General features: G+C 32.3%; 1 protein-coding gene and 1 long non-coding RNA gene across 2 annotated transcripts in view; one reads left to right on the plus strand and one right to left on the minus strand.

Annotated features, from left to right (window-relative positions):
- The window catches only part of LOC105621382, a 40768-nt gene that overhangs the window by 1232 nt on the left and 15450 nt on the right, over window positions 1-24086 (plus strand). Inside the window, exons 2-3 of the mRNA XM_012202849.1 lie at window positions 4809-4949; window positions 19551-19736. Coding sequence (XP_012058239.1) covers window positions 4809-4949; window positions 19551-19736 — 327 coding nt within the window. The remainder of the gene's footprint in view (window positions 1-4808; window positions 4950-19550; window positions 19737-24086) is intronic.
- LOC105621381 lies at window positions 10093-11100 on the minus strand. The gene is made up of 2 exons (XR_001046501.1): window positions 10823-11100; window positions 10093-10168 (listed from the first exon to the last, which is right to left on the minus strand). It is a non-coding gene; the product is annotated as an uncharacterized LOC105621381 (long non-coding RNA).

The following is a 24086-nucleotide window of genomic DNA, read 5'->3' on the forward strand; positions in this document are numbered from 1 at the left end:
GTCTCTTCTTCCTCCTCCCTCCCTCCTCTCTCTCTCTCTCTCTCTCTCTCTCTCTCACTCACAACAGGTTCATTGGGTTTCATATGATAAAATGTCTCTCTTTCGCGAAAAAAAAAAGAACGTCACTATATGTTGAGTCTACAGGCTGACTTTCGCAGCCCGTACGAGACTTTTGCTGGCACTTGCACGAAGGATAGGTCAGGGTCAACCTCGCCGTGACTTCGATGGATCGTCATAATGCATTGAACGAAGCCTCGCTCGGACAAGACGTACCGAGAAGACCGAGATCATCTTCTGAATGCATTTAATAATTCTGACAAAAGACACATAAGATAGCGAGAGAGATATTTCAGTATGAAACCGGTGTGAAATAATGCGAAGTAGAAAAAGGCTTGATCTCCTATCGATTGTGTATGTTTTAACACTTCTAACGTGTCATAAATAAAGTTACGATATTATCAAAACTGTATGACTAAAATAATATTCGAAGCTGAATTAGAATAGCTAAACGGGTTCCAACGTAATAATAACAATCTTGTCGACATGATATACGCAAAAGCACAGTTTCTCGTTGTGCTGATAAAAATTTCTTTTATCTTAATAAAAATATAAAAATTATTTGATAAAAACTGAAAGAAATGTTTTGATACATATCATTTGATATATGACTGATAAAAATTTTCTTACTTTTTTATTTAAAAAATTGTGTTATTCTAATATATATTGATTATTCTAACCGAAGTTTGTTTTATAAGAACAGAATTGAGATTTATAAGATGTTATAAGATTTTATAAGAAAGAATTGTTGTTTTGGTCAACAAAGGAGAGATATCAAAAAAAAGCTGTTTTTTTTGGCCCTACACGGATTTAATTTATATTGAGTCAAATTGATTCTTTACATGGACTTTATATTTTCCTATAACTGTTTCACATAATGACGAATAGTTCTTTTTAAATATACGGTTTTAAAATCGATTTTTGTGTAATTTAAAACATGATCTCATTGTAATCGAGTTTGAATACTGTAAAAATTAAATGATTTATTCACAATTGTGCTTGAAAATTATAAGTAATAATCATTATTTAAATATTTATCCGTTTTTAAACAAATCTGTCAGTAAGTATACTACTACGTTTTTTTACAAGCAAACTAAAAAAATTCTGAGAAGTTTACTTATCTGATTTTTGGACTTATAATATGTTGAAAACTATATTAAAATAGTGAATATGTATTTTTTATGTATCCATATAAAAAATTTCATTGTTTTTCTTTTAAAGCAAATGTTATTGAAACTGAAAAAGAAAAATCTTTTTAAATAAAAATCATGTGATTTTAAAAGTTTTTAAAGGAATTTTTTTTTTAGATTTGCTAAAATTCTAGTTATTATAGAAAGTTAAAGAAACTGTACTTTTTTAAGGACGTGTCAATTTCATCATTTCATTCCCATGTACGGATACATATGGATATACATAATAAATATACTCTTCTGATGTTATCTAGAGTTGTCGACAAAACTGCCGAAACTTTGAAAACTTTTTCGTCCCTCGAATGTTAGAAATTTTTTGAGGCGAAAAACTTTTTGATAATTTTGTTAATAATTTTGGATAATACCACAAGAATTTTAACAAAAGAGTAACACTCGAAGCTACAAAGTTTATGTTTGAAAAATTATTGAGACTTCGTATTGTGAATAGAAAAATTTCTAACACCTGAACAATTTTTAAATGTTTTTTGACAATTTTAAATTAGGAGTTTTAGATAGCACTTAAAAAATTCTAATGATAATTATTAGGACTTTAAGCATTTAAATAAATATATATTTAAAGAAATATCATATTTTTCATACTTCATTTCGTGAAGTTAGCGCCGAAAATTTATCGGTGATTTTTTTTTTAGCAGAATTATTTTTAATTTTATTAAGGAACTCTAAAACTCTTCAGGGTATATTTATAGAACTATAAAAAAAATTTATTGTTTTAGAAGATAAGATGCTAACTTCACGAAGATGAAATTGTGTTGTATTGCAACAATGAGTTTCAATTCTTTTCTTCAAGTATTTCTTAACGATAAATTCCATGATAAAGAAATTTATCTAACACACTATGCCGATTAATGCATTTTCGAGGAGCGTTTATTTAGTTCTTTATAATAATACTGGCAGCGTGTAGCTTGAATCACTCTAGAAAGAAACTGATCCGTTGCCAAATCGCTATTGCGTACTTAGGAAATACTGTTGCGTATTTAACGTTTATTTTTGAAAATGTGTATCGGCAGGTAGATACGTTTGCACATGCAGCTAGGTTTTTTGCTCATTTCTTTGAAAGATTTCAATAAACACGCATATGTATATATATTATAGACATTAAATATTTTGTTAATATTAAAATTCTTATACATGGATATTTAAGAATCCTTGAAAAGATTAAATAATAACGTATAATAAAATAATTGTGTCACGCACGGAAAGATAAAATTAAAATGGAAGTATTTTTTATTGCTTCTTTTATTATTCTTAGAGATTTATAACATTTACTTCTGATATATTTTAATGTCTTTTTCATTTTTTCATTCTTAGCGATAACAATTGATTCAATTGTAGCAATAGTTTAAAGCTGAATTATTGATATTGGTTAATATTAAAAAGTAAAAAATAGTAACCTATTATTGTGTTTAAAAAAAAAATACAGAGAATTTTATTATAAGAAATACAATTTTACCAATTGGACACTTGGACATTTCAATAAGAATACGCTGTATATATCATAAAGATTAAATATCTCGTTTATATTAAAATTCTTAAAATTCTGTATATTTATAATTCATAAAAATGAATAAGTAATAACGTTTAATAAAATGCACTTATGTCAAAGTAGAAGAGATTGAAATGAAAGTGTTTTCTATTGCAAACAAGAACCATAGTATTCCATAATCGATTTCAACCGAGCAGGCTATACCTCTCGCTAATCGACTGCCGCTGCGGCTCGCTGCGTTCGATACTTTACGAGCCATAAGAGTAAAATTATCATGGCTCGATGCAGTAATTCTTCTGCGATCGAGCAAAAATAAACGTTTAAAAAAAATTTTTTTTTCGATACACAGGATGTCTTTGACGATATCATTTCAACTCCGTTTATTTACAACGTCCTGAATTAATTATGAATTGTACTATCCTTGAGAAAAAATGATTGATCCAAAATGTGCGCTTCTCCATGAAATCCAGTCTTGTCATGATTTAATTATCAATTAATTTCAAATTACAATACACTACTTTAATTATTTATAGAATCTTTAATGCATACGTTGTATCAAGATGTTCAAGTTAGCATTAAATTAGAGAGTAGATCGAGTTTTTTTAAATTTTTATTCGAAATGACGATTTTAGTAAATAACAATACATTAAAAGTTTGTTTTTGTGTAATAAATCTGAAAACAACAACTTATACAGAGTCCGATATTACACTCTTTACATTCAAATCTGAAATCTAGATTTTTTGTTCGTGATTCATTTCGCTTCTGTAGTCAAACAATACATTTTTTGTCCTGTTGGATGATTTATATTTTTTTCGATATAAGAAGAAAAGCTAACTATCAGACATACTTTCTAAAAATAATCAGTATATATTATTACCGAAAAACAAACCAAATAGTCGCTGATTATATAGCAGTTATAAGTATAAGCGCAGTGTAAATCAGTAAAATTTTACTGAAAGAATTAATTAATATTAATTGTTCCAGTCTTACCAGTCTTATTAAATTACTATTAGAAACAATGATTTTAGACTGTAAAATCAGAAATGTATACAATGTATGTTTAAAACATCAGTAAATATTCCAGTAAATACCAACTAATAATAGTAATGATCTCAACATTATAATTTTCTATTCAACAATTTAATATGTACAACATACAACACATAAGTTATAGTTAACAGTTACATTGTTTACTAAAAAAATATAATATTGAAATCATACTATTATTAGTATGATAAAAAAATATAATAAATATTAATAAAATTAATAAATATTAATAAAAAATACATATTAATAAAAAAATTATTATTTGACGCATAGATAATATCACATTGTAAATAATTTCTTTATTTAGCTGTTGAGCCTGGATTTTACTTTTTGTAATGGTTTGATAGTTTAATCTAATTGAAGAAGGAATCAATTTTTTCTACCCATTATCTCCTTTATATTAGAGAATTCGAACAGAAGTCAAAAGTAGAAGTCTATACTGCTATTGCAAACTTTGTATTTGGTAATTATTAAATGTAAAATTATTTAAAAAATATTCTTTTATAAATATAACATGCAATTTCTGTGAACAGTTGCTGAACGAATTTGTTAAGATTTGCTTTTGATTGTTTTTTACCGAAGTCATTTCCGAGAAGAGTAATGAGTAATTGTGTGCGGCATATTTACTTATATACAGGTCAATCTTGATCACACGCGATTGTAATTCGACGCCATGGTGATCGTGAGATTTTGATTTTGATATCATCTTTGCGGTCGTCGGTTCAGTTCGTTGTGGTCACGCGATAAAAAACTGAGGTTTACAACAAGGTTTATTTTTCATGCACTGATCGATATCATATGACCTGTTTTGATGCCGAATAAAATGTTCAAAATAAGTAAAGAATCATTTAGCTTTAAAGACGTTTCTCAAAATGTGGAGAGAAAATATTATTCCTATTGCCTATTTATTTGTTTATACAATTCCGTTATAATTTAATTATAAATTTATCAAAGAACTTGTTTGTTTATCTATGTATTTGTTGTTTCATTAAGAATGATTACTGTTTAGGGTATCCTTTGGCTCGAGCAAAGGATCGATGGTGGAAACACTCGTTTATGAGACCCCAGTACAAGAGGAACCTGAGATCAATCACTTTCTGGATCACAACGGCCGCTTACCTCCTCCTATGATACCTGTGCCTGATACTGAGTAAGTTTTACTCTTATAAAAAAATGAATTGTCGAAATTCTATTCTAAACTTCTTTTAATCTCGAATTTTAAGTATTTTAAATATTTAAAATATTTCAAAATTTAAACATAATACACAAAAAATGTATATTATGTGAAATTTTTTCTGAAGGAAAACGTATGTCTTTAATATAAGAAGCACATGGAGACATTTATTGTTACATTCCACATGCAAATTTAATGCAATGAGTTTAATTTGGATCATAACAGTTTTAATTGGCGGTAAACGAAGATATCATCATCATGCCACATAGATACATACATTGAATATGTGACGCATGCATTGACTTGTTTTTCGCGAGCAATCATAACTTTAGCAACATCATAAATTAACGCCTCAAAGTTTCGATCATGAAAGCCGATTATCGCGTTAAATCGCATCCTCGAAAGCCGCATGTGCGTGACGTCAACTGGCGCACCCGCGGGCACCGAAATAGCATCCGTTTCTACGTGTGCATGCATCGAGAAGCAATGCTAGATTGCGTAGAAATCGACGTCTGTAAATATCGAATCGACTCGTCAAATCAAAGTTGCGGCGCAAAATCTCGCTGTTGCTGCATCAAATCCCCTTTGGGCTACGTCTCCATCCTCGATGAACAGATGTTTCATCGTTAGTAAGATATTGAATCAGGAGTCTGCGAGATCAAACTGTACTTTTATGCACTACTTTTATGCACTAAAACTGATTTATCAATCAAGAATGAATTAGCCAACGATTTCCATTTTTCCACAAGGAATTTTTTAGAAATATTCGCAAAAGCTAATAAGGTAAAAAAATATATAATTTGTAAATAAGTTACCTTTCTCACTTTTTTACAAAATGTATTTTTCAAATTTATTATCTCAAAAATGTATTATTCCAAAATGTATTGTTACAAAATATATTATTACAAAACAAAATGTAAAATATATTCTATTATAATTACACCCGTGATATCAAAATTAATACAAGAATAAAATAAAAGTTAACAAATTAAAAATATAAAAGATAAATGCACTTATATAATGTGAACTCGTTCAAAAATGTCGCTGACATTCTGCATTCCGTTATTCACTGCAAGTATTGAAAACCTATAGTTCACGGTACGTATTGTTATATTATTACTAGATTTTCAATATTTACAATGAATAACGGAACCTAGTTACAATCTTAGAGTGTATCAAGTGATTTCCCGTTCCGCTAAGGCGCTCGCAATGTCGACCGGTCGTGTTCATCGTCATTTATACGTTGCGCCTTAACGCGAATAGTAGTCATTGTTACTTCGTAAATATGGAATTGTAAAGAGAGTAAAGATTTTTACAGAAATTAACGCACGTTTTGAGTTACACAAGCATACCCATTATTCCTATAATTGCAAGACCGTAAGAACACGAGTCAATAAGAAAACAGCGTTCCACATAACGCAACAGATGTGACATGCACCTTTCTTTAACAATAGAAAAGTATAATAAAAATATAAAAAAGCAAAAACGAAACTATTATCCTGCTACGTCTTCGTCATAGTTCTGGATAACGCTAAGAGTAGGAATTTTTTAAAATTATCTTTTATTTGTCTCTTTGCAATTTCGCACTAATCTATGCGAGCAAATTTCAGTGTAGAGGCGCTTAAAACAGTCATAACAGCTCCGATTATATCGTTATAATTATACATAGTTATACATTACAACGCAAAAGTAAAACGTGCATAATTTAAAAACATTACGTATATATGAGAATGCAATATTATTTAATTACACATTACGCAATATTTTATCATATATATTTATAACAATAAAAATTTTATTGTATTGTACACGGTAAGATATATAGGTAAAATTCATTGAGCAATATTAATATTTCACAAAAGATAGCTTTACATTTGCGCTTAATAACATTCTTTTGATTCGCTACGATCTCGAAAATCCTAATCTTAATTTAAAAGTTTACTTTAAATTTTGATGCATATTTGCACAATTACATCCAAGTGTAATTTTCGCTAAATCTAATCCTTACTATAAATTCATCAAACTTGTCTGTTGCACTTTTTTGCGTTACTTTTGATTATATCGACAATTTATATTTCGCAAATACTTTTGAAGACGCTCTATGATGCGCTTATGTAGCGGCCGTAACTCGTCTGAGACATTTCATTTTTCCGATCGCGAGCAGTGACGGAGATGATATTTTAGATATTATAGATATTCTTGGCGCACGAGCATCGTCGTTTAACCGGATCAAACGAGATAAGTAGCCGGCCATTAGGAAAGATACACAAGAACGGAAGGTATGGAGGTAATTTCCAAGATGCGGCACGTTGTCTCCCGGGAATGTCATGGTATTATATGCATAAGGATAACTTTGACCGTTTCATTATACTGAGACGTTCCTTCTTTGCGCACCGACAGAAATTCCAGAGATTCGCGATGTTTCCCGTTATATTTCAAGCATACGAGAAACATGAAGTCTCGTGTTCAAACATGAGTAACGATTATATGTCTTAGTGCTGGATTTGCAGAATAAATTCAACTTTCGGAAGAATTAGAATTTAAAGAAGAAATATCTTAATTTTGTAGACAAACACTAAATTCATAATGTCAAATTACATCCAATTTGAGTTATTTTTAATTATTTTTATAGATAGCCACCACTTTTATTATATCATTAATTTAATTAAATTAGAATTAAATAGAGTTAAACTCAAGAATACATATTAATTTGATTAAAATTTAATTTAGTACTTATTAAATGCATACATTAATATAAACATCTATTAATGTATGCATTTAGTAAATAATAAATTAAATTTTAGCCAAATTTAATATTTTCTTGAGTTAAATTGTTTAACTCTTTTGAAACTAATCACAGAAATAAATTAATTTATTATTATGACATACTTAGAAGGTAAAAATAATAAAATGTTATTTAAGGGATGGATTAAACTACATTAAATCATTAGGGATTAAATTAAAGACGTTAAAAAATAAGATTTAGAAATTTTATCTTTATTAGGATATTTTAATCTCTCTGGTGCGCACAATTATGAAAGGATTCATTGGTAACAATTCACCAAGAAAATTTGTATTTTGCGACTTTTATCGTTCTGTATAATATCAATATTACGTGGCGATAAGATTACGAGATGATTAAGAATATTTTGAGAAAGAGACGGCAGTTTGATAATCGCGGTTGCTCGATTACATCAATTGTACAGATCACGAGTCTGCTTTTTCCAACGAGGTACGAAAAGTGCAAAGTGCTAAAATCAGCCGTGAACGGCGTAGCTAGCTTTTTTAGTGGACTCCCTCTCGCGTCGATGAGATCATCGCAATTCTTTATTCGTATACGATTACATATACCGAGGGTTTTGTAATCACGTACGTGATTCTCATATTCAAACGTGCAAGGCCCCCGTTAGCAAATCGTACAGCTCGCGCGGTCAGTATCTTGCCATTGAATAATGCAGCGAACATGCTTTAGCCCTTTAGCCTTTTAGTTCCCCCACGTGATGTTTATTTGCCTGACGTACGTTGCTCGGTGGGTTCAAGTTTTGGAAACCAAGCTTTTCGATTTCAATATCATTGTATGCAAACATCTCATGAGGACTATAATTTATAATATCACAGGAATACTTACGTTGTTTGTACAATGAGATTTGTATATTTTACATTTTGCGTATGTTACAATAAAATTTTCATTATCATGAACTAATGATAAAATGAATGATAAAATATTGTGTAATACAATCAAATAAAACTATATAGAGTCTTATAGAGTTATAGAGAGTATTATAGAGAGAATTTTTTTCTTAAAATTTATCTAAAAATCATGCTAATTGTAGAACAATATGGTATTTTAAAACATTTTATAACAATAATTTATTAATGATTTATTAATATCTGTCACAATAAAATATAAAATAGGTTTGTTTAAATTTTACTGAAATAAATTTCAATAATTATAAAATATGTTAAGCAATTTATGTATGATTCTTATTGTTTTAAATATAAATGCCAAATAGGAAGAGAGAGATGAACATAAAGAATCTTATATAAATATTACAATACTTCATGATATTTTTAATCTGATTTTTATGTTCAATGTTTATTACGTTCTTTTTCTTAAAATATTTTACTAAAGTCACTTATCTGCGAAGTAGCACTGCCACTCGACGGAGTCTATTTTTTGCAAGTAAATCCATACAGAATATAACAAAAGGCGCAGCATTATGAGATCTTTCATTGATGTTCTAATAAAATGTTTCTTTAAATACGAATTTTAAGGATAAATTGAATTCTAAGACGAAAATAAATGAGAGATATTTTGACAGTACAATTTTAGTTTTGTACATAATATTATTTTGTATAGTTTATAAAATAATTTTATTTTACGTATGTAGTTTATAAATGCCTGTGTTTCCAAAATTTCTATCATTGTCGACATCATTATCGATAATACTCATAAATTGCCAAATTGTCTAAAATTGTTCATTATTAAACATAATAAAATTAATAGCTAACTTTGCGATAAAATATAACGAACTTTTCTTCGTCTTCATGGATAATATGATATGAGAATAGTTTACTGCACTATTTTTACAATTTTCCCACAATTTTCCTACTTCTTGGATAAACGATGGTTATTTTCATACTTGTTAGGATCTTTGTTAGGATCTCTAACAAAGGATTTTCAAAGATTAGTTTAGATTTCCATCGCGAGGCAGAATTTAATCTTATTTAAAAGTACACTTTAGATGCAGATCTGAAAATAATTTTGTTGGACCATCAAATAGACAATCAGTAATTATGTAAGACATCATAAGATGCATAAGCTAGTTGTTAGAATGTTAAAATTTTTTCCAATATTGCTCATCATGTTTGAGTGTCTCATGATTAGTTTGATGGTTCAAAATACATAATTATTTTTAGATCTGTATCTCTAGTCTAATTCTTATATATTTTAAACAAATCACTTGTTCCATGTTGAAGAGATAGAAAGAAAGAAGAGATAAAAATATTTTTTATATTTTCATTAAATCATCAGGAAAAAGCACTTTCCTTTCTAAAGTATATGGTATGTCCCTCTTGGAGCATTACTCTTTTATCTTCTTTTTTTCTTCTTTTTTGGTCATTTTGGATTGCATTCTTTCTGGATTCTCCTTTTTTTAGAGCAAATGTCTCTGCATTTATCGGAACGTGTTTTTCTGAAAATTGAAATCGAAATATTATGCATCGTGTGTTTTGTTGCATGAAATCTTAAAATATAAATGAAAGAAGAATTGTTTATCATCCATGTATCAAGCCTGAAGCCAACATAGAGAATCCCAAATGTTCACATTGCGCATGCGCAGAACATGCGCAGAACGTGTGAATTGTACGTTGTACAGTTGTTTAATGTTTCTCATACATTGACAACAGACTAGAATGAAGTGGAACGGGGGAATACGAGCTGAATGGCACATGCGCATTACAATCAATTTGGATTCTATAGTTTTCTCTCTCGCACAGATGTTTGCTTCAATAAAGCTCTAGATATATCAAAGTAGCGCGAAGGTCCTTCATCTTTGACCTAATAACCATATCATATTAAAAAAATTCTTATAATAATATTAAGCGCTTATTGGAGTACAGTCACCAGTTCAAAAGTGACGGTTGAAATAGCCAATAGAAAAGTTATTAGCATTTCTTCTCAAATAAAAGAATTGCGCTAATTTGATATCTTTGGGCTTCATGTTCAGCACTCCATTTATTTTTCCTCTTCCATTTATATATGTTCTAAGTATGAGACACTTGCAGTTTGCAAGATCGATTCGAATGCGAAGGATCTCATGGGTATGACGATAGATGCCGACACTCACCAGAGTTTCACGTACTATGGAATTGGAGCCGTGAAGGGAATGGAAGCGCCTGCGTGGCGTTTTCTGTACCGCACCGCACCGCGCCGCGCCACAACATTCGAATGCGTTCTGAGTGTATTAGTGGCACACACACACACACACACACGCGCGCGCGCACATACATTTAGCGCCGCGAGGTAGTTCGCCGCCCGCGCTTCCTTTTCTTCCTACCTCTCTCACAGGGTGAGACCCTTGCGTTCCGCTCGCATTCTCTTCAGTGCACGTCGTTGTCGGTGCGTGTACGCGGCATACGCGCGTCTATGTGTCCTCTCTCTTTCTTTCTTTCCCTCTCCGGCCTTCCCTCTTTTCCTGTTGTCGATCATTGAGCCAGGATAAGCAAGAGGAGCGCGAGAGTCGGAGCGGAGAGGCAGGCACTAGGCAGACGAGACGTGTTCAGTACGCCCGCGGCCCTCTCTCGACGTGTACGGAGTCGCGTCGTCGGTCGAGTTACCCACGGCGACGCCGACGTCGATCCTTCTTGGGAGGAGCATCGACTGGGAGAGAGAGAGAGAGAGAGAGAGAGAGAGAGATCGATCGTCCAGGTCCATGGATTAGAAGTGTGCGCGTGCGATATCCAGGTAATAACGAGGTGGCGTTCCCCGGTGACAGAATACGCGCCCTTCGACTCGGAGCTGCTCCGATCGCAGCTCCATTTCGTACGATCCAGGGATCGAAACGCTCGATTCTTCGATCGCGCTCCAATTGATCGCAAACGTCACTCTCGATTCTTTTTCTTCCTTTTGTTTGCCGGTGCGGGATATCCGGAAAGGTGCGTATACGCCCAGTGAGGGAGAGCTCGTTCCCTCGAGCAGGTTTGAGGCACGACGGAATTTACGTGCGTAAATTTTATTCCGTTGTAAACCGCATGCCTTCTTTCACGTACGAATCTTTTGAATGTTTAAGTATCCTCTTTCCTAAATTTTCTTCCGTAGATAATCTGATAGGAAATCAGTTTCGAATTCTTCTTATTAATTGTTAGTATCGTAATTTTGATATATAATTGGGCTTTATTTTGAAGTTCTATATTTTAAAGTATACATGAAGTTTAAGAGAAATTAGATGGAATTCAAAAGAAATGGCCAAATATTTAAAAACATATGTTAATTCCAAAGACAAAGTTCATATCTGCTATTAAGTTTGTACTTTCTTCCACTTTTTTGTTCAATGCTGTCATATATAAGTAGACACGTTCAGCACATCTGATCTCCTCTTTTGTCTGTTGTAGCAGAATGATTTTGCAAGATCTTAAGCAAAAGGCTTTGAAAAAAACAAAAAACAAAGATTCAGGCAAATGAGAGTATAAACGCGATAATTAGAGTGTTATTAATATTAAAATATGATTTTTAGTGTTTGTTCTTCTTATACATCAGGTTCGTATATTTTAGCTCAGCGACTAAGTATTTATAATTTAATTAGAAAACATCTCTTCCTTCAATATGTACAGCCATTAAAGGATTGACAGATAGAAAAAGCTTTGAATATGATTGCTTTAGATTCACTGTTATATTTCCGTTACGTAGATGCCATAATTGTGACGGCATCCTTTGAGAAAACTTCTCTCATTTTTTAAATACTTTTAATAGTTTATATAATCGTCTTCAATTCACTACAGAATATGGAAAGAATCGCAGTATAAGTTTTTTTAAATCTTTTTTTTGCTAAAGATAGAAGATAATTTAGATAATTGTGAATTAGTTCCAAAAGAAACGTATATAATATTTTTCATTATAATTTTTCACGGCTAAAGGGGACTGAGTAAAGTTCGAAACATTCTGTGAATCTTATGTCACTCACAACGTAAATAAATTTATATTATTAATCACTTAATTCTGACTCGTTTAAAGATTTTTTTATCTTGGTTTAATTTCTTAGCTGCTTTGCATAAATATAAGCGAATATTTATATACTTTTGAAAATTATTGTTAAATGAAAATTTTTTTGCGAAAAAATTATATAATTTGATATTTGAATCAATTAACAAATAATTATTTGTCCCATAAAGGCTAATGTTAAAGAAATAAATTTAGCTCGTTTTACCTTTGAAAAAAAAGATCTGATAAGGTTCGTTGAACTTTCCACCTCTTCGGATATTACTAGCGTTCGCTATCTGAACTATCTGAAATATGCATTGTCTACAAGATTTATGGATGAGGACAGTTTACATAGTGTACACGTATACGCAATCACTAATTGACGTTTGCAACATCACTTGCTTGCATTAATAAAATCGCGATGTAAGGTATTGCAAATCCAAAATTACGTCATTATATAGAAATCGTCTAACTTGTCATGTAGTTTTGAAGTTACTAAGATTACTTATATTTTTCAAGACTATTAATATTGAAATATATCTATAAGACTATTAATATTAAAATTGAATTCTATCTTAGATCTATTGTATAAGAAAGAAATTCATAATTCAGAATGTGTAATTCCAACTTAAATAGTTCTGTGATAAATTGTCTACCAGGTGTTGAAAATCTACAATCTACAGTAGAACGATTTGTAACTAGAAGTTCAAGAAAGTTAATGTTATTAAGGACAATTTTCTTATTTCGTTTCGTGATAAGCAGCATTTATGGATTCGCTCTGTATATTCGTCTTCTTGATCAAGTGCCGGCGAAAGGTCGCGTTACCGTCGATCGAATCGTGTCGCCGGTATGTCTGTTCCTAATAGCGGACTCCCATCGATCTGGCGGGAAGATAGCGAAAGGGACAGGCAACCGATGTTATCCATCCAGGGGTGAACGAGGATGGAAAGTATCGGTGGTGAATAAGCAATGGCCCTCGAACTCACAGAGCGCTCGTAGGCTGAAATGAAATTCGAGAAAAGTATGTGTGATTTAAATATTGTGATTGTGATTGAAATAAGCAAAAGATAATCACGTCTCGTGATTTTTCCCTGGGACATCCTAGATGTCGTCGATCTCTCTTTAATTGTAACAGAATTAGAGTTAAGATTTTGTCACGAATCCGCCATCCACAGAATCGACAATAGTTACTGTGTCAACAATAGAAAACGGCGAGAGATCGATACGAGAACGCGCTGCAAGTATCCAATAGCCTTCTTCGCGCTTCGACGGTATCAGTGCCGTGACTGTTGATGAAAAGACACGGAAAAAGACAAAGAAGATTTCTTCCCGTCACTATAGTAATAGACTATCTTGCTCCATTGCAGCCATTCTCTTTCCCATTCTTCTGGAAACGTCATGCCCCACGCGCGCAGAAAAAATAGACTTGCCTTTAACTGAAAAACTGACCTTTCTTCTTTTTTAATAACTCAATCTTTAGGACCTTCTAATGATCATTCGTGTGTCGACTGGATATCGTCTTTAAAGTGCTTTGCATTCAGCATAAATAAATGCGGCGATTTTATTTTCATCTTACGTCTTTCATAGTAGTGATTTTAGGCCATTTATCTTATGTATATCTGTCTCACATTTCGAATATGTAAAAATATTGCGAAAAAATTTTGTTATCTCTACTTTTCTTAAAGAATAATCAACGGAGTTAAGAGAATTCTAAAGTTCAAATTCAATAGGATTTACGCACATACAATTTAAAATGCATCATCGACACATCACTACTGTTATCAATATCGCACGCACATGTATACACAAATTTTCTAAAGCATTGATTTTTCATATTAGTATCTAACAATAAGATAGTCAATTTAACTTGTGATATTACTACGGTAATTTAGTAAAGTTTGCGTTTCAAAACTCATTTCGACACCCAGAACTACATACATTTAAAGAACTACATATATACGTAGTATATAAATTCACATAGAATTATACAAGCACTTAAAATCCAACTAGATCGTTAAAGGCATTTATTTTTATTGGTTGTGTTCTCATATGTCAGATGAGATTTAATATCTAACAATAAGCCTAATTCTAAAAATTCAACATTGTTTTCAAAATTTATTTTATACGTACAAAGTGTAAAATTTATATATAAAATATCGTTTTACTTTAATTGTAGACAAGAATTTTTAAATCTATAAGGGCAGTTAGAAGAACTTACATAATAACTTAATTAAATTAGAAAAAAAAATAACTTAGTTAACTGAAAGGACAGTTTATATTGCACAATTAACAATTTCGCTTAGAATTTTAAGAGTGAATTTGACACGACATGTTTACTAATTCTGTAACATATTGAACTCTCTTTTATCGATTTTTGCTAAATACGATTTTTATTAAAAATTTTCACATTTTACACAAGTGTGTCTGCGTCTATATTTAGAGCAGCAGCGTGTCATTTTGCAACCTTGCGGCGAGCAGCTTGACATTTATTAATTTCAAGTGTCGCAATAGAATACACTTCTTTCTCGAAGAGCGAATATATGATATAATTAGCAACAAAAATATCTATACATGAATATAAATTCTTATGGAGGATCATATTATGTCAATTTCTGCTCTACGATTTCTTGAATTAGTGTCCCTTCAATTAAAATTAAAACTTATATTTCAATTCTATAATTTTCAATGACAGTTTGATATCGTTGTATTGCCGTTGCGCAGCTTTTTTACTATATGTATTAATACTTGCGCAACGATAATATATAACAATATTGTCACTAAGAATCATGTTATTAAGAATCGGGCATCTGCTTAAATCTCATCAACGATATTAACGATATTTATATGTACACTGATAATAAGAAAAAAAATTGTTGTCTCAAAAAAATATTAATTGATACAACTAAATGTAGCGGTCATGAGCTGTCAAACAAATATTTGTTAATTTAAACAAATATAATAAGATTTTAAATTACGAGATTTTGTTAACCTAAATATAAATACTTGAACTAAATAATAACTACGAACTAAACATATTTAGTAAAGTTAACAACTTTTTTCAGTGTACCAACTCCCTAAAATGATCAAGCGAATGAATTACTATAAAAATGAAAAAAATTGATATAATAATTCTTTATACGGATGATAATTATGTTCTTTATACGAATGATAATTATGTCCTATTTATATTGATGAACATAAAACTAAATATTCATCAGTATAAAAGACATAATATTGAAAAGTGAAAAAAATTCAGAATTCTCTATACATATCATATTAATCTAAACAAAATAGAAACAGTTAATAATATCCGCTCGATTCTTCTAATATTAAAAGTGTTAACTTTCAATATTAAAAGAATATTCAGCGCTGTGAAATTTTAACATCTTTGTTTTCTGGTCCGGTTTTTAATATGCGTATCCAGTCTTGAATAAATAGATATACAGTCTTTGAATTTTCCTGATCATTACAAAAATTGATAGGCGAATTATCGCAATGTATCATCCAGAATAGCGCCGGGAAAAATAACGTATTGTATAAAATCTGATCGTGAGCGTGGCGTCGGATGATTAGGATGATGTCACGAGTTGTCAAGGCTTGAATCATTCTTGCAAGGTATTTAACTACCCGATGACGTCAGACACGGGTGCTGTCAGCCGTCAATGCGTAAATAACAATAGTATGTGTCTGTGTATAGAGTATGCAAACTATTTTTACAGATAAATAAATTACTTACGCAATGGCTTACTTTATTTCAACGTAAAGCGAGAATTTAATTTTCAAGAATCTTCAGTTACACAAGATGTGCTTCAAGTTGTTCCGATGAAAGATAATAAAAATTCTTTTTAGAAAAAGTAAAAAATTCATCTCCTGAGAGGTATAACGTAAGAAACAATCGTTATCGCGACACGCAAGATCGATTCTACGGTCGATGAACCGATAGTTCCCGTCGGGAACCGATTCCGAGCATCGTCCAGCTCGTGTTTTCGTTTTCCTCTCGACACCGCTGCTTGATCCCCGTTGACTCGTTTTGGTCGATTACGCAACCGACAGGATATTGCACAAGATCATGACTCCCTCAATACATGTTTCGACGAGGCTTCGGCGCGATCGTTTATATCTTTTTCGGAGAATTGGCAATTCTTATTCGTGAGTGGATTACTTTCGTGACCTATATTAAGGCAAGCGTCTGAATACCAAAGAATATACGAGTCCACGCTTTGATAAATATAAGGATACATTCGACTAAAATGCAATTGAAGATATTTCATAGATATTAATTCAAGATATTAATTGAGGATATTTTTAACGTAGCGGGAACGGATAAAATGTCGTTTAATTTCTCAGTTATTCAATTAATAACGTCCAAACACTCATAGAGATGCTCTGAATATAAGTGCTTGGCATCGCACATTCGACGTGCCTCGACATAAATTGCAGTATCACAAGTATGCATCCATCAAAGTGAATAAATTCGAGCCTCGAGTAGTGAGGAGAAGTGAATAAAGATTAACCTATTAAAGCATCCAGTAGTTTATCGAGCATGCGTGCGCGCGAAAGTGCCATGGTGGCCTATTTATCGTGAAAAATAAATACTGGTTTAATTGTATTCGTAGTTGAACGCAATTTTTATCGGCGAATGACTCATCATATTGCGCTCGAAATACTCGTGTCGGAATTTTATCGTGCAAATGACGAGCGATAATACAGACGACGAGCTACCGCTCGCGATATGAATTTGCGTGCGATACGAACTCATCGGTAAAATATTCTTATGGTTTTTATTAGAAGAATTAAAATTGTTACTACATGTATAACGATATCACATCGACAGATTTAATTTATTTTAGCAAAGTAGAGAAAAGTTGCTGAATGGTATCATTTTAAATATTTTTTATTACATTTTCCATTTCGTATTGATTTGTGCAATGAAGCTTGGAAATTGTAACTTTATGTTTTAGACATCTATTATTACATGTTTAACTTTTAAAATTGATTTGTTATAATCTAGAATACTATAAAAGTATTGTACGGTGATTGTGAGACACCCTGTATATTGTGTATCTGTATGCGTGCATGTATGTGTAGTTTATAACAAAATAAAAATATTACAAAATCTAGGTAAAAATATACCGAAGGGTGCTCTACTCCAATAATCTTTACACATGTTATCAAAATTACGTGACAATATGTGTCAAAGTTAAAATCATCGGAAGGAGATTCCTTTTTGGTATATTTACCAAAATCTATTTACCTCGATTTTAAAAACACGGATGCCAGTCAGGATCTGAGAGACCACAATTTTATATTAATTTTATATTAAATTAATATAATAACCACACACAATTAAAATTTGCATTATACAGATCCTGACCTCCGACAAGTTTTATTAGTCGATCGTTATCCGCTAAAAAATTATTAATAAAATAATTTTTATTAAAGCAACATAATTTTTAAACAAAAAAATATATATTTCACTATATTTTACATATATGCTATATAATTTACATAATGCTATTCTTTTTTATGTCAAAACGGAATAAAGGAGATATTTCACGCGAAGCGAGATCCATTTCATCTCTCCTCCCTCTGCCTAGGGAAAAGTCATTCGCCTCTGGGGATATTCTAGTGGAAAGTCGAACGCCTCTAAACAGGGAGAAAAGGGGATAGACCTCGTTTTGCGTGAAAAGTTGAACGTCCCTTGGCAAAGGGGAGGTGGTGTGGTGGACCTCGCTTCCGTGAAAAGTCGGATCTCTACCTAAATATACTGTATCTATATATACCTATGTACATATGATGTACAAATTATTAGCGAATTCGATTGGACGCATTCAGTACGCACTGGTGTACATTAAAGCCATTGTATATAGGTTGATATAAAAATGTGTATTTAATATAAAAAACAGATAGAAAGACAGAAAAACAGATTAAATCGCCAAATCTTCTATTCATTTTATTATATTGTTAGGAAAAATGTGTATTTTATAATTCGAAATATTTGCATTTCACTTTTACACTAAAATAAAATCAGTACAACGGTTTAATATGGATCTAATGTATACTAGTGCGCTCAACCGAATTCGCTATATCTTTAACATTAATAAAAGTTAGTCAAATTTACATATATTAAAATATGTATTATATTTACGGACATTATATTTTTCTTATTAATTAATTTTATCCTATATCCTTATATACGCATACATTACCTATAATCCATACATTACCTATAATTTAAACTCTTACAAAATTAATTAGAAAGAATCAGACTGTTAAATCTACAAAATTTATTTTAAATCGTATAAAAAGAGACTCCTGAAAGACTTCTTAATTAATCTTTTAATACAATTTAATGGAAATTGAGAAAATTTGTTTAACACTCAATATGTTAATCGTTACCTTCTAGCCAATCGGATTAGATGCTTTGTACGTGAGAATCATACGTATGCGTGCATAAGAGACGTTTTCAAGGGAGGGTGCTGCACGCTCCTGGGGGGTAGGACACGCGAGGAGGCGTGGCGATAAAAGCGGAAGTTAAATCGTTAAATTTCGCTTAGTTTTTTTCCATGAGTTTCGCAAGGCTGGCCTCGTGGAAAAATTTATTCGAGACCTGCCGATTTTCCAAATATAAATATTATTTTTTAACATCTTTGCAGTGTAGTAATTATTAAAAATACTATTTTGTTTAAAGTATCTGTATTTAGATAATTAATATAAGAAAAATATAAGATAATAATAAAGAGAAATAAAAAATATAAGATAATGTAAGAAAAATAAAAAAAACACATTGTACTAATTATAATGCTCGATTATAAATACATATAACACATATCTCTCTTTTATCTTTATATTAATACATATGTTTCTTTTAATTTCAGCGAAGGTAGAGAAAAAGTACGTGTCTCGTTGTTAGGTCCACAACCATCGCCGGCGACGCCAGGTGTTCTCTTGCTAGAGCCGATCACGCATTCGACAGGACTCCCAATAAACATGGCCAACAATCCCACAGAACTTCTGACTACGCACACTGAGCACACCACACCTGCCTACCACACGCAAATCAGGTAAGACAAAATCTAGTCTTACAAATAAAAACTTAATCAATTGTCAGAGATTATGAGATAAATTAGAACATCGCCAAATATTGAAGAAATTCCAATTAAGAATCATTTTGAAAAGAAATGTGTCCCACGCGACCTAATGAGCTTCTGCTTTCTTCATGAACGCAAAACTTACGAAATTATTGGAAAGTAAATTAAGCATCAGAACAGGGAAGAGACGTTCGAAAATCATTGAAGATGGCAAACATCATCTCCAGAAAGGATATCTTAATTGTTCGTCTCGTTGTGATGAATTTTTTGATGATTTTTATCATCTTTCGAGGCATTATTTTGTGAATAAAAAAAATCTTAAAATGATTAGATAATAAAGGAATAAAAAGGAGAGCAAAAATTATGAGAAATGAGAGACACTGTCTCCAGAATAATTAGCCTCCCATGCACGATTCACGACCCTTGATGATCTTAATGGACCGGAAGTGACGTTCTTTTCTCTCTCGGCTCCACCATGCCCCTCTATGTCTCTATCGACGTACTACCGCACTACCGAACTGTTTACGATGATTCTCCGTGGTTACTGCCTGCTCGTGATACAGTGTAACTATTACGCATTAAAACTGTCTCTACCGCTGTCGACATTATGGCATGCCGTCTGGCCCGCACATATTACATGCAAATTCCGATTTCCTTTTGTTAAAAAAGAGATAATATATGAGTTAAACAATAGGTAAAGATGGTGAGCACCTATATTTAATAGGTGTTCACACCATATTAAATATAAATTCTAATTAATTAAACATGTATACATGTTTAATTATATTTGTATGTAACACATATATACAATACTGATATACATATAATTTTCACCCAAAGTTATTAAATTTTCTTACAAACTTTGTAAAATCTTCAGAGTAATTCAGAATCACATAATATCAATATCTTTTTCAAATAATTTCGGATATTGTGATAAAAATTATATTTATTCCAAAACTTCGTTATCCTTCGTGGATGTTATCTCTTGCGTTTATTCTTTGCAGTATCTTAGCGAATCCTCATTCAGTTCTTATATAATTCACCGAAATGGACGCTGGAATGAAAGAGGAAGAAGCGTCAAAAGAATCGTCGAATTACTATTCTGTTGTCGATTTAAACTTTTCTCCTATGCAACTCTAAGACCGCTATTTTATTTGTACATTTTTGTTGTACGACAAATTTTTCAAGCCTGTTGATTGGCTATAGGGGATAGAAAATCCTCTCACACATGTTGTTGTATGATAAAAATGCATAAAATAGCATCTAATATCTTGACACTCGATTGATTGCCGCACGGTTCTACAGCGCATTATATTTATAAAAAAATTAGCAAATAAAGAGCATTACATTTTTTACCTGCAGCGAATTTGATTTGCGATGGAAGATTCAAGTTAATAGGAGTATAATAAACGTTATTATTCAGTAGAATGTTACGTAAAATCGTGCATATGTCGTACGAAGTCTCTAATTGCTAATGCAAGCGAACATACGTCGTGTTTGCGACGAAACCTATCTACATGAAATCATCGTATGTGTAAAATTCCTCAACGAATCTGTAATTTATATAATTATAGATTTATTGAGGAATTTGTGTATTCATATAATTCACAATACTGCAATCATACAAAAATTGATTTAAATTGAAATTTACATTTGCAAAATTTTTATATATATTCCAGCGAATACTTTTGTGTTTATAAAAATTAATGAAAAAAATTAGTTTTATACAAAATTTTTCGTTAAATATCTAAAAATTTTAAGGATTTAATAGAATTTTTACTTCTTTTCTTTGCATGACAGAGATTGACCGATATTCATATAAGCTATTCGTATAAGTTTTATTGGACATTTTCATCATACGATTTCAATAATATAACAAGTTTAGGTATCGAAACTTTAAAAGTCGAGAAAATATAAAGAAAAACTTGGATCGGAAAAGCTCCGGTTTTGAATTTTCGTCGAGAAATCTGTAGACGAGAAGAATACGCAAATCCATACCTTCAACACTAGTACATCCAGAATGCATCCTTCCACTCACTCTATCCACCAACGTTACTATTACCCAATTCTCAAGAATACATCGCAGTTTCTTCATCCATTCATACACACGCCTTATATCCTCGCGGTGCATATAATCGGTCCGAGCTCAAGTTAGTTCTCCACCGCCGCCATCGCCACCATCATCACCTCCACCACTACCGCCAGAGCACCACCAGTACCACCACCATCTCAATGCACTAGCTTCGCCAAATATCGCTGATACCAACGCAGCAGCGCCCGGTACCGGCACTGCTCCGGCACTCCGTTCCTAATGCGCGCAAGTACCGAAGAGAAGGGAGCAAGAAAGAAGATGAGGGGCGCGAGAACGGAGGACGGCAGAGATCGATATAGCGTGGGTGGATGTGCAGAGGTGCGGTGAGGCCGCTGCCGCCAGTCGTGCTGTCGGCTGCATCGACGGATATTCGCGCGCGCTCTCTTTTTCTCTCTCTCTCTCTCTCGCTCTCTCTCTCCATCTTTGTAGTATCCCCTTCTCGTTGATCAGTCTCTTTTCCTCCTCCATTCTGTATCTCCTTCATTCTCTTGTGCCTTTTTCTCCCTTTCTAGCCCTTCGTGTTATCCCGCATGTCATCGAATGCAGCCGATCGCGAGCAACGTCGATCCTCAGGATCGCATCCCCGATGATACAGTGATAACGCGATCACAACAGTGTGAGATATAAGGCCGATGATATGGCACAGTGAACAGTGCGGTGATTTCTGCGTGTGGATCTCTATTGATTGGGATTAATTCCCCGGTCAGGCTCAACGAGTGAGTCAGAAGGATAAATCAAGATCCATCTCTCGATTGTTTAATTTTTGAAATCTGTGTTCTTCTCTTTCTCTCTCCCCCCCCTCCCCTTCTCTCTCTCTCTCTCTCTCTCTCTCTCTCTCTTTCTTTTTATTCAACACGTGCGTGGGCGAGGATGCGTGTCACGCGCGATTTTTCTCGGGGCTACGCTGGGAAAATTTACTATAACTTGTTGTAATCCTCTAATGACCACACGATCTGACCGCAATCTGTGACGCAAAACGTGCGACACGACCTCGCAAATAACGAATGCAGTGCTCTAGTGAAACCAGTGTTTTTCTTCTATTGCGTATACTATTTTACATACTCCCCACGGAGTATGAAAATACAATCCTTAATCGCTGCAAGGTCCTTGTTGAATAAGTGGAAATCGTAGAATTGTGAAACGCGATGAAGGACTTCGGACATGATGCTCATGAGTCAGAAGAGTTTTTCACCTCTGTTTTTTTTTTTGATATTTTACTTCTTAATAATAATTTAACCGCAAATTGATCTCTTATCTTCACAAAAAACTGATACGTAATTTTGTGCTTCTGTACATATAATGTTTAATTCTTGCAAATCGTCTTATATTGGTAAAGAGACCGAAAAATATACGAAGAAAAACTCACGCGTATAAATTGACTCTCCTCCCTCTCCGAAAGAAAGAAAAATAATAAACCGTTTACAATTATTGACTTTTCCGCGTGCCATCTTGCTTTCATCTGTATATTTCTAGCGGCCTATACTTATTACGCGTCTATGCCATTTTCTCTGTTTTAGCTATATTATATAAATTTTCTTATTTTCTTATATATTAGGTGTAGTAAAAAGAAATCCATTATTTTTCCATTCAATTTCATGCAAAAATAATGGATTTCTTTTTACTACACCTAATAATTTCGCAGTAACTATTTCAATATTCAATCATTCCAACTGAATGTATAACTGAATGTATCTTATTCGTAGGGGGTTAAAGGTCAATGCTCGACTCGTTTTTTAAATTGGCTTCGAAATAAAAAAGCCGCAACTTTTACGAACATACTTTCCACTTCATATCGTAGAAGCTGCGAGAGTCGCGAAATTTTTTTTAATTCAAATGCGTCCAAATCGGAGCGTACCAAAGATTGTGACCAGAGGACTTTGTCTTCGGAAACCATGACCTACCTTAGAAAAGTTTAAAACCTTACGGGATACTCGTCGTCACGATCACCTAATTGTCTAATTAACCGTAGAAATATGCATTAACCATATTGAATAGTTACCAAAGCGAACTTTGTTGATCTTGAATTATTAATCTAATGGCATCTAATCATATTAATTTTGTTCATCGTATAATCACTGTGTATTAACATATCGTGGTAATCTCTTCCGTAAAGAATTAAAAATTTATAAAAAAATTATAAATTATTATTCATATTAATTCGAAGAAATTATTTTTGATTCGTTACGATAATAAATTTTATTTTACGAATCAGCTCTTAAAGTCTTCTACAA

Source organism: Atta cephalotes, assembly GCF_000143395.1.
Source record: "Atta cephalotes unplaced genomic scaffold scaffold00033, whole genome shotgun sequence".
NCBI classification, from domain to species: domain Eukaryota; kingdom Metazoa; phylum Arthropoda; class Insecta; order Hymenoptera; family Formicidae; genus Atta; species Atta cephalotes.